At 35.2% G+C, this 12,732-nt stretch overlaps 2 protein-coding genes across 4 annotated transcripts in view; one reads left to right on the forward strand and one right to left on the reverse strand.

Moving 5' to 3' along the window:
• The window catches only part of LOC139692387 (E3 ubiquitin-protein ligase RFWD3-like), a 17,418-nt gene extending 11,290 nt beyond the window's left edge, over window positions 1-6,128 (reverse strand). The window contains exons 1-5 of the mRNA XM_071590551.1: window positions 5,614-6,128; window positions 4,915-4,994; window positions 4,414-4,837; window positions 1,759-2,162; window positions 1-128 (exon numbers count right to left, since the gene is read on the reverse strand). The exon at window positions 1-128 is cut by the window's left edge and continues 406 nt beyond it. Of these exons, the coding sequence (XP_071446652.1) occupies window positions 1-128; window positions 1,759-2,162; window positions 4,414-4,837; window positions 4,915-4,994; window positions 5,614-5,674 (1,097 nt within the window). The 5' untranslated portion in view covers window positions 5,675-6,128. The remainder of the gene's footprint in view (window positions 129-1,758; window positions 2,163-4,413; window positions 4,838-4,914; window positions 4,995-5,613) is intronic.
• A 1,207-nt stretch (window positions 6,129-7,335) lies between these two features.
• The window catches only part of LOC139692553 (ubiquitin carboxyl-terminal hydrolase 47-like), a 59,755-nt gene continuing 54,358 nt past the window's right edge, over window positions 7,336-12,732 (forward strand). For all 3 annotated transcript variants that reach the window (XM_071590789.1, XM_071590791.1, XM_071590790.1), the window contains exons 1-3: window positions 7,336-7,420; window positions 7,772-7,835; window positions 8,836-9,062. In XM_071590789.1, coding sequence (XP_071446890.1) covers window positions 8,847-9,062 — 216 coding nt within the window. In that variant the 5' untranslated portion in view covers window positions 7,336-7,420; window positions 7,772-7,835; window positions 8,836-8,846. The remainder of the gene's footprint in view (window positions 7,421-7,771; window positions 7,836-8,835; window positions 9,063-12,732) is intronic.

Raw genomic sequence — 12,732 nt, forward strand, 5'->3', positions numbered from 1 at the left:
GCAATCCCTTCTAATGGAGTTGAAATTTGACACCCATCCTCCGATGCAGAGTTACCTCCTGCCATTCCACCAGTCTCAGGGATGACAACAGCACCTATTCTTCCTTTACGGAGTAGTTCTAATTCTTCCTTTGAAAGCAAAGAGGATGGTGTTACTACAGCCACACACAATTATAAAACATACAAAGATAATCAGTACACTACTAAGCAAGGTACTTAACTGATGCTTGTGCATTAAATTTTATAAAAAAACAGCTTTTAACGTGACACCAATTAAAAATGTAACTGGTAGCCTATTTTCAGTTAGATGTACTAATTTCCCCCTTACAATCACTGTAATTGATGTCATTTGTACAAATGATGGCCAAAGTCATTTGAAAGAATTGAACTGTTCTAATGCATACACTTTTCTCCAAGCTCTGTAATAGCTTCAAAATCCTTGGTTGACATACTGATTCCTGCCTGGCATAACAGCAGCATCTAGCACATGCCATGCAAAAATACGAGTAGTATAACAGGGCTTCTCTGTCATGTGAAAGACAAACTGTCAGTTAAAGTGTCAAAATGTGTCATTTCTAAGTCATACCATACCAATCATTTGTAATGCAATTTTTTTTTTAGATAATTGCCTCCATAGCCAATGAGGCGCACATTTACAATTTGCCTTAATGTCAATTTATTAGATGTGGACATCTTTGGGCCCCTATTAAAATAAAACTGAAAGAAACAAAGCCCTGAAATTTAAATTTTTTTGAGAAAACTTACACAAGCATTGAATAATTACCACTGGCGCTTGGATGGAGCACTTGGGCCCAAAAATATGGACCTCATTCTTTTTAATAAGTTACCTGACAATGAGAGGAATCTCAATAAAAAGTCACTATTTAAAAAAACTTTGCAAATATCTGTTATAGCATATGCTCTACTCTGTCGATGAATATCAGCTATTATAATTTTCTTTGATGTGTCCTATATTTCTACAACAAAATCCTTGAAAAAATAAACTGATTGATTGGCATTAGGTATTATGATTAAGGTAATCTCACAGTCAAGGTATGTTTTGATGGATTCAATCCCAAAGTTCCGCAACAATTCTAAGCCCCAACTAATAGACCACTAAAAAAAAACTCTCAAACCTGGTTTACAATAAACCATTCTTCAAACTGACATACTTTCTGCCACTCTCGATTCCATCCAATGCCTATCTTTCCTTGAAATCATCAACCCAATATTCTACCTTTTACCCAACATAACCACAGTATCCAACAACAGTGCATTGCCACTTAATATACCCTGCATTCATATTTCCTACCTTCTCTGAATTTATTTTAAAAGATTTCTCTCCTACTATACCTAGCACTTCTTTGTTTGTTTTTCTATCCATCTATATAACTCCTTCTGCTCTTCTCCACACCCACACTTCAAAAGCCTCTGGCCTACAATTATTCTCTTGCCACAATAACGTAACTGCTGCGCCAAACTGCCCTAGATTAAAGTTTTCATCGGCCATTTCTTTGATGAGAGCAACTTTTCATTTTCTCATGTAGGCTAATGTTTGCATGCATCATTAAAATACAGTTTCCTATTTTTTACAATTAGGGGTAGGAAAAGAGTTATTCTGCATAAAAAAAGCTGTGAGCCTAGAGGCATGTAATCAGCCAATTTGTTCATAAATATGCATCACTTGCATACAACACTGATACCAATATGAATTTGTTGATTTACACATTACTTGAACAACTTTCCTCAATCAACCTACCTGTAGCTTTTCAACTTGTCTTTTGCGCAATTCATTGGTCATAGTGAATCTTGTGACTTCCAATTCCAATCGTTCTCGCTCCCTCTTTGATTCTTCCAACTGAACTGCGAGACGATCTCTTTCAGCAGTGTCAATAGCTCTGAGAGATCGTGCAAAGAGAGGTCGAATGTCTCTGATTCTTGCTTTGGTGTTACACTGTGGGCAACGCCCTGAGGAAACAGATGCTGAAGTCAGCCATCGCTGGATACATGATTCACCATATATGTGTCCACACTTTAGACAGCAAAGGCGATGCGGCCCAGAATTACTCCACTCATCCATGCATATGGGACAGGTCTGCCCACTACAGTCCTCTTCTGAATCAACTGATCCACAATTCTCAGACACCTTTTTCCTCTTCTTACCTTTAACAGTAACACACATGCATATAAAATGATTTTCTGAAAAACCTTGGACACTAGCACATAAACTATTTAATATGAGCAAGTTTAAAATGCCAGGCAAATTTAACATGTAGCAAAATGATGGAGAAGGGCAATTATAACCAATTATAAAAAAGATCAAAATCAGGAATGTTGGGGTGATTTTTAAACAAGAATAAATGAGTAATGACAAGTAAGGGTGACCCATAAATAAATTCCATGAACAGGGTGGTTTCTGAGTGACATACAAATATCTTTGCTTTTCCAGGATTTTCTCATAACCATGCTGGTCCTAAATTGATAGAAAAACCAGTCATTTGGTATTATTGCTGATTGGTGTTGATTTCTTCATCACAACCAGACCAAATAAGGGGCAACTAAAACATTTGATTTTGGTTTTGAAAGGGGCAAAAACACATTTCTATGCATGAGTGGAGGAAAATTGATCATTTTTCACTCTCATTGCAAATCCTTCTGAATTGGTCAGATTTTGCCAAAAACCTGGAAATCCCTTACAAGCTGGGTAAAAATTATTCATAAGATTGATTTTTTATTTACTACAATTGAGTCATAAATCAATATTGCGGCTCATTTGGTGCACTTCAGTGCTATTTATAACAGAATTGCATTTCTGTTACCGTTAATGCCATGAAAAATTGCCAAACATCTATTGAATTTCATTAATTAGCATAGCATTTGATAGTTTGGACTACAAATAATTAGTGTCATTGATTATGAGCCTTTCAATTACATATGATCAATTTTAGGGCCTAGTTTGCAACCCAAATTTTCTGTCAAAGCAACAGCTGGACTTTCTGTGGCCTAAAACATTCGAGTTGCTTGCTACTTCACTGTGGTGTGTCTGACAACTAATCAGCTAAATTGCCTAGCTGTCTCCGTGCTCGATGGCACTTTCCTGACAGCACACTACAGATTGTTCTGTCAATACCACCAGGACCAAGAACACAGCTAGTCTCAAGTTCTTGAAATCAATTTGTCACTGAATGCAATTGAAATTATTTGGAGAAATGCATAATCCTCTAACCATTAAAGTGAAATCTAAAATGTGCATTTCTCTAAAGGTAGCATAGTTTTTTTGAGCGAATCCCAGAAATTTCCTAAATTTTCCCTGATTATTCCAGGATATTGAATTTTCTGATCCAGATTAAGTATCCTAACTTTTGAAGTGCTCTTCAGGCCAGCACCCATCCTAATGAATCGCTATTTTGAGGAGCTAACAGATTTTCAGGGTGCAAAATAATTAGCTGGAATTGGTTACTGTTCCTAGAATAAAAAAAAGCCAAAATGGTTCCATGAGGAAAAGTATTACATATAAATAAACCAGATCTTTGACCCATTAAAATATTTGGTGCAAATGAAAAATATCTGGAGAAAGTATTGAGACAAATGATAGCTTATGCATATGACTGAATATATTATATTATCAACAATATGAATCCTGATCAAGATAAAACTATGGGACTGTAATAAAACACACAGTAAATGACTTAACAGGCTCTTTGAACAGAAGGAAAATAATATGTGCAGCATTTCTGGGCTTAAATAGTGCTTTCAAAATTCTAGATTGGATGAAGTTGCTTCTTCAATTAAAATAAGGGAGGAGGCTTCTCAAGGATTGACGACTATATAAGAATTCGAGAAGTTAAATTTGCGAAAGCAGTTCAAATGAAAAGATTGATGTAGGAATTCCACAAGAATATAATCGGGTCTTCCACCACATGTAAATGACAACCCCTGGGCATATAAATAAAAATATTTCCTCAAAAATGCTGAAACCTTTCTCATGCACTGCATGGTACAATTAAACCACTATCCTGAAATAATGGGGATTTGATAAATCTCTAGAAGTGGATATGAATGAAGGGTCATTAGCTGGTTTAGGCTTGTTTTGAGACTTTACATTTAAAAGAAAAATTAATACATGGTTTTATAGGAAGCAGCAGATCCAGAGTCATATTAGGCATGGTCAATGAGATTTTGGTTTGGTTTGGGAAAAATTACAGAGGTCCCATGGACATGTGAGTATGTTTGAAACAATGCATGAATATGGAAAGAGGCAAAAAATATGATAAGGAAAGGTAGCATGGAAAAAATTGGAAAAAAGACAAAACATACCATTTTTACACTTTCCCTAAGAAGGGAATAACATGATGGGAGAGAGAATGGAGGAATTTGATAAACTTAGATTCTTAGATAATACCCTTTTGACTACCTCTTGGTGATTCACGGTCTGGAATTGTCTTTTCCGTGGCATCCTTTGGATGATTTTGGCTTGCTTCAACTGGCAGGGCTGGGTTAATGGGTGCTTCTGCCGAAGATGTTGATGCATACGTTACTGTAGATGAAGAGTTTTCTGGAGAAACGAGTGAAGTGGGATGGGAGCTGGATGGTTGTGTGGATACAGTAGAAGGTTCTGATAATGCTGAGTTTTCTTGGTGACTTGCCAATGCCTCTGATGCAGAAGTAACATCCTCAGCTGTTATAAGAGGTGAATCGTCAGATTCATGATCATGTTGATGTGCAGAGGTCGAAGAGGTACTATCGCTCTCAAAATCCGGATGTCCATCATTATTTGGGGGGTACCATGTCGAATCTTCGGAAGTTGGCGAGTTTTCGAAACCAAAATCCTGCATGTCCTGAATAAAAAAAACCTAATTGACTTCCCTGGTAAATAAACATATGTATCTCCATGCGTATGCTGAGCAACGATTACCTCGAATTCGGCCAATTCTTCCGATGAATGCGAGCCATATGAAAGTTCATTGTCGCTGAGGTCGGCATCACCCTCATTTTCTGTCATTAAATATACACCAGAATTGATCTCATCAATTTATAAACGTATACAACAACATATACAAAAACTGCATAACAATCACAAGTATTTGTACTTAAACAACTTAAGGGTCATCGAAATTCGTTGGGTGGTAAACTCAAACTAAGGTTTCAGCCGTAACTATTTTTAACCATACTTTTTTAATAATTCGAATTTTTCAATTTGGATTCGGTAAGAAGAATTTCAATGCCTTCATTGTAACAATATCGAATTTTGGTCTTTATTAACAAAACAAATAGGTAAGCCTAGGTCATCCTTTTGTCTTGTGTAATGTATGCACATCAGACGTACGCGGCAGAGTTGGTTAACATTATTAAAGCACACAAATTTATAATATACAATATAAATAAATAAATATATATATATATATATATATATATACACACACACATAAAATCACATCATACAGTCACACAGTAAACGAACCCGGGCCCACCTGTCAGTAGGCCAGAGCTCTATCTACTGGACTTCCACGACCACTGAATTTTATTATTCCTGAGGGTATTAATAAATATTTTCAATGATCATTGCACTTATTGAAGGTTGGCACATTGTGTATAAAACGAAATAACAACTCACCATCATCCAGCAAAACTACATCTGAATCATAGTCAATTTCTTCCGAGTCAGTATAATCCATATTTTAAATAAGGTCTGAAAAGAATTACACCCTAATTCTAGCGGAAAGCAGCAAGTAGATATTTACAGGTATAGTAAACAATAACTTAACCACAGCCACGAATATACATATATATGTACAGTCGTGAACAAAACATTATCGACAAGGAAAATACGAAATACCGCCGAGTTATTTAAAAAAATCCTAATATGATATGAAGAGGGTCTTCTATTCGTAAAAATAAAACGGGTGTGCGAGAATGCGAGAAAAAATTTTAGAATGCTAAATGCGAGAAAACTCTCTTCCGACAATTAAGGCTTACATCCGCAAATATATTCTAAAGTTAGAAGAATGTCCTGGGGGGAGTTAATTGAATATTCTCAGTAATACTTAAGTTACTGATTAAACTTTAAGGCACACGTCAATTCGTAAGTAAGATAAACAATACAAAAATGTATATGCAAATACGCGTTCCGTTCTGTTCGTGTACTGTGGAAAACATTTGCCCATCGAGTGGCACGCCAAGAAAAGGCGGGTAATATTTTTGGATTGCCAAGGGCTTTAAGAAATAAATACAACTGTAAAGGACAACGGGGACACTATCAGATCAAGTGGTCTTTTTTCTAAAAATATAGGCATTATAATTACATTGAAAACTAAACGAATGGACGACAAATACCCCACACATCCTTGCAAACAAGAGACGATGTCAAAAATCAGCGAAAAAAATGCATGAAAAATAATCATGTCCCTTTCCGCGAAAATATGGAACTTCTTCGGTAAGGGTTATACTTACTACTACAAGGAAACTAATGGCGAATGAGTGTATTCCTAATTAGGTACGTCAATGTATTTAAAGTGAGTATTCTTGTAGCATCTCATGTGTTACGTTGAGTTCACAGTAATGTTTCCAACCACAAAGTAGCGCTTATATCTTAAGAGAATTTCTGTTTAAGTCATTTCATCAGCCTTATATCTGACGATGCAAACGAAGAAAGTGTTAGCGCTTGAAAATTCGATAGAAAGGAAAAAATTTTGAAAACACTTCGTAAGAATGGATAATTCATCTCCAATTACATAGTTATGTACTAAGAAAATTCGCCGCTGACATTCGTGCACTATGACTAAAAACCATAACATGATAAGGTGATCCAATTTTGACAGTGCATTTTCGACCGTAGCGTGCTACGGTCGAAAATGATTTGGTGAAATAATGGGCAATGAACCTCCGCTGATCAATTTTTGTTTGAGGAGTACATATCTGTAGCTCTGTTTGAAAATGTCACAAAGGGTTCCGCCAAAAACTTGTAGCTATGTACTCGTAACTAACGCAACACATTAATACCAACTAAAAAAGTGAACAGAGTGCTTCTTACCATTCATGGTAATTAGGGTCTCCGCAGCGAAATTCACCGTGTAGAAAATCAGTTTTAGTAGGAGTAGATATTTTGAGGTTAAAACATAAGAGTCACGGATTCCGTGATTGACTCAGTAAAATGTAAAATTACAACCATCGGTGCGGTTTTTTTTATCAGAAACATGCTCCTTGATTAATAAACAGTTTGTTTTGTTGAATGTATATACAATACGCTTCTCTAATAAACCCCTTAGCACATATTTCTAATATCACGCGTAAAAAATGACGTTCACATGCCTATATGACGTTGTAGTCTGACGTAGCCTGATTTCGACCAATCAAGTGGTAGGTGATTGGCTGCAGTTAGCTGGTTATGGCTGTGAATAAAGTCGGCGTTAGAGACAAACTCGGTGTGTAATAGTGTATTAATGGGTATTTGATGAAGCCTTATTTAATATTACCAATTTAATGTTGACTGACGATTTTAGTAAGGAATGATTTGTCTGTCCTAAGTCATGATCATTGCGGCTCAGACGTAATGCGTCGGAGTACTGAAGTGGAATTTCTTTGCAAAGTTATAATGTTTTGTTGATTTTACTCATGGATTTCCCTCCCTTGCATAATGAACAAAACTGCCGTGTATTATAATCGTGCACTTCAAATAGATGAGTAATTTCGTTATTAATTAAGGGTGTGCCCCTTGTCGTTCAAAGTTTAGAACCGTAATGTCAAATATTTTGTTAAGTAATACCTTATTATAGGCCGAGCCATTTGACTTCTGCCTGCAGACAAGCCATCCCAAAGCCACTGAATTGTAATAAATCGGTAAGCAAAAATTTAAGTTTTGTCGTTTTTAATTTTTACTCATTAATTGACAGACTTAAGCACGTGTTTTATTTCTTTTCCGTTGAATAAATGATTGCTAATATCATGTTATATTTCTTGTATTATTTTTTCATGGGTCAAGATGCCTTGTAGTTTTGTTTGCGTATTGCTTCAATTTCAAAATGCGGGGGACGATATACTTGTGTTGTGGAACATGAGTACCCTAACTTTGTGTATTCTTGTATGAAAAACTACATTCCTTTGATAAAACTTTCCTTGCAAAAAGGTTCGCATATTTTTACGTTCTCCCCCAAGACTGCCGTCAACTCGAAAGATGTGACTGAATTGAAATAGATCGGCTGAGTTAGCCAAAAATAGAACCCTCTCTCCCACCAACGCTGCTCATGTGGGCGGCTTTCTTGGGATGGCCACTAGGTGACTCCCTTCCTATGGTAAAAAATAAATTATGTGAGCCAAATGAACTCCCAAGTCTGCTGGATTTGTGCCAGAATAAGGAATACCTGGCAATCCACGTTTTATATCTTGTCTGGTTTCAGAGAACTAGTTTTTCTCTGTTAACGGTATGTTATTTATTGTTAAGAATTCATTTGTAAATATTTCATGTAATGTGCGTTATCCATTTCTTCCCAAAATGTGAGCCTTAATGTTTTGGAAATGCTACCATGGTTCTCATACATGTAATTATGAATGGTAGCATCAACTATAATGCTCTTGCCTTGATCCTTTCAAAAATATTATGAAGATTATTATTGCAAAAATATCAGTTCCTGGAATAATGGACCAGATTCTACCATGATGCCTATGGAGTTGCCACTCCCTTAAATGATAAATATAACAATTGGTGTAACCATATTAAATTAATTTAGTACCTGTTTCCGCCCTGGTGTTATTTACATATCCTCAAACAGGGCCATGTTGAGTGCAAGTTATAGTTTGAACTTGGGAATTGTTCTCATTGTAGTATTCTCTGCTCTCCTAGAATTGTAAAAAATGGTTTGTGCAGCTGCAGAAGAAGACAGCAGCAATGCTGTGTGTGTGCTGAGGGACATGAGGATGGGGACTGTTGACAAGGTCCAAGGATTAGTTACCTTAAACCCAACACCAACCACAACAGTTGGAGAGTTCTTAGAAGACATTGCTACGAATTTCCAGTGCTCTGAGGAATCTTTTGACTTAGTTCTTGTGAAGAATGTTGAGGGCGCTTCTGTAAGTATTTTATCTTAAAGATAAAACATACCTGATAAGTTGGTGGCATTTCAGCCTTGTGTGTGGGAGTGAATGCTATAAATGTGACATTGTGATTTTGCCTAAAAAGTGAATATTTTTATCACTAAATGTTGAGAAAGTAATATAAACTTGGAAATGAATTCCATTAGAATAAAATGTAAAATGAATGTCAAATAAGCTGGCACTGTTCAACAGTGGTCACAACAGGAGGCAGGTGCCAAAAATTGTGTACCTACTTCATCAAAGAGAAGCAGTTAAAGTTGAATTATAGATTGTAGAGATATACCACTCATTAGTATGTAAGTGGACCAAACTATATCTATATTTTGTCAAAAATTTAGTCGAAAAGTCCTTTGGCGAGAAATTAAGGTTATTTTGAAATTGAAACCTATTTCATTTTTTATTTCATCTGTTAAAGTGGAATCTTATGGTAAGTTTCTTACGTCATCAGGTTGGCATGAAGAAAATTTAGTGGGGAATAATAATGTTTCATTATGTATATGATGAATGGATTAGAATTAATTCAATTTTGATTAATAGAAATTTTGGAATTGATTTAATAAAATTAAGAATTTCTTAGCATATCTATATCTGATGAAGGCTTTAGAATGCATTCATAATTTAAGCACTGGTGGTATGTTTAGATTTCTTTGTAAATTGTTATCATCATCAGCTTTAACACAATAGGTTTTTATTTATTTAGCATGAATCCAAAAAACAACCTTTTTGACTTTGTGAATCAAATTTTGAATATCAAAATAAAAACAATGGCATTAACAAATTCCCAAGCCCTAGGTTAAAGAAAAACCACCCAGGTGGGAATCAAACCCACAGCCTCGGGGTTGACATGTGAGAAAGTTACCCCGCCACTGCCAGAGTTGGCAAAGTACATGCATGTAAGTTCGCTGAAAGTTGGTCTAACATGCATTTTGCCTTCTCTCTGTGCATAGTTTTCTCTTCTTAATAGCCATTCATGTGAAAACACATCTGTGAATTTTTTGCCATCTTCAGGTGTATAATCCTTTTCTCAATGACAAAAGTTCTCGGAGAAAGACACTTTCAAAGTCTGTGGTTATATCATTTTGAATCTAATAGTGGTTAATGGTTCAATCGTCGTTCATTCCAATAGTGACTTACTAATGTAATTTATGATAGATTGTTTGTACCCTGAAGCATTGCTTTAGGTGCCTAGATCATAGAACGCTATGCAAACTGACGCTGTACAAAGAAATAAAACTTCAGTGAATACATACTGAATTATTGAATAATGCAAGTAATCCAATATATTGTGGCATGAAGTCCATGTTTCTAGCATGAACAATTCTAAATTAGAAAATGGTCACAGCCAGCAATAATATCTATCTAAAGTCATAGTTGCCACTGCTTTCATCAGGAAATATTTAACAGGTGTAATTAAATGGAGATCCAAAAAACAAAATCATTAGATACCAGTTGCTGAAGAAAGAAATTAATATGAAGCCATGTCACGATTTCAATATCAAATTCAATATGAAACATCTTCATTTAAATTGCATCTTAAATTGTCGCTACATCCTAAAAACTTGGTGATTGAAATAAATGAGGGTTGAATATTTTTCTCTATGAATAATTTCTTGTCACCTTGTTCTTGATTTCTCATTTTCCAGCTATATCTTTATACTCTTATTAAAATATCCTTCTTCATATGATTTTGCCATCATTCATTTTGAGAGAATAGTTAATAGTATTTATGAAACCAAGTTAGAGTGTAAGATTAAAAAAAAATTAAATTGTAAGGCATATTATTTAAAATGTGAACACCTCATTATCATTGGAATTGAGCGTAAAGTTATTATAATGCCTCATTTAGCTCAAGGGATTTTTGACCTGCAAAAAGTCATCTGTTGAAGTTATTGAGACGAAGCAAATGCCACCTCAAAGCCTTTTAAATGGATTTTGTCCAGTCACTGGCATCTATCTTAAAAATACCACTTTCATATCTTCTTCCTCCTTCTTACTTATCCATGCTTGAAATCTGTGGCAATTTCCATGGCCTGTGAGGAAGTAGTTTCACTTTCTCTGGTAATAGTTCCAATTCACATTTGCATCGTCATCTGCTGGACTGTCGTTGCTTGAGGTTTCCTCTTCTTTACTATGTTCCAAAATTTTGTTATATCATATAGTAAATCAATTGCACAACTTCTAACAAAAAATAATATATCCACCATTAAGCACAAAACCATCAAGGACTATACTAGCCCTCACACAAAAGTTGTTGAACCGAGGTTATCTGATAGGGTTAACTGTATTCTTACTGCAATCCTGAGCTTTGTAATTTTTTGGTGATAGAAAAACACACAGCAAATCCAAAAGTTTTAGTCAAATGAAAATAATCCTCTCTAAGTATTTTGTAGCACCACAAAAAACGAACATCCAGAGATTAAACTTATACGGCTCTCAGAATCCACATAAAAATAAAAGAAAACAAAGTTGGCACTGTTGACATTTATTAAAAATATTCACAGTGTCCAAAGCAGAATTCCAAAGTACCATGATTCTTTCATCTCAAAACTGCCATAGAACTTTCACACTGGAGGTAGCATTTAGATATCCTCTATGACCGACAAGTCCAAAACAATCACCAAAGATGGCTGAACTGTATAGAACAAGGTCCTGAGAGAATTGCATAATTGGATGTATTCCTCTAACCTCTAACCAATTTAACTCTCTGATTAAGTTTGAAGTGTGATGATTGTCTGGGAATAAAACTTGTGCTTTCAGGGAAGCAATAATGAACTGAAACTGGAGGTTTGAAGCCAATATTATTTGCAAATTTTGCTAGGATTATGTTGTAATTGTAGACCGATGAGGGCTTGGACTTGCTGGTTAATGCAGTGATTTTATAAATAAAATTTTTTCATTGGAAATATATCCATTATTGATAATAAATATACACATATTATAATTATTAAAGTTTATGAAATTATTTTGAATGAAAATTTCATATTTTTAACATGTGGGCACCTAAGAGGCTACAAAAGGTGTTAATCACGAAAAAACACTTCATTTTTAAAATAAAAATTATGGTTTTTACTGAAATGGTTTATTTTACTGAAATGAGAAATTGCAAGCAGCAGGTAAAATTCACAGTAAAATCTTCTAAAAGTCATATTAAGCTAATAGCTCTTTGGTATAATTCATTGTCTGGTATAGTAATCTGTTTAGATGCTGGCATGATTTTATTTTATAGTATGGCATGTGCCTTTAGGAAATTTAAATCAGGTTGGACAGTGTCATTCATTCCTTGAAAAAAATTCTCTTTGTCCACATCTTTGCTGCTCCAGGGTAGATTAAAGAAAAATGTCGTGGCTAGATGACAAACTGGGATAAATAAGAATGTAGCATACTGAGGATTTTCCTTGACCACTTTAGTCTCCTGCATACATCTGTCATGTTTGCAGTGTTATTCTCTAGGCTGGTTTACTAAGTTTTTACTTCAGGGAAGGGTTACATTGCATCACAAACATTTTTTTCTGCACCACCTCAACCCAACTCTCTATATTCCTCCGGGTATATTACATTTGGTAAATGTACAGTTTAACCCTCTTAGTGCAGCGGGGATTTCAGGGGTACTAGTGAGAAGTGCGAAGTGTAATTTAAGAAAATGTAT

The sequence above is a fragment of the Hetaerina americana genome, unplaced genomic scaffold, assembly GCF_022747635.1.
Source record: "Hetaerina americana unplaced genomic scaffold, ioHetAmer1.1.p SCAF_4, whole genome shotgun sequence".
Classification (NCBI taxonomy): Eukaryota; Metazoa; Arthropoda; class Insecta; order Odonata; family Calopterygidae; genus Hetaerina; species Hetaerina americana.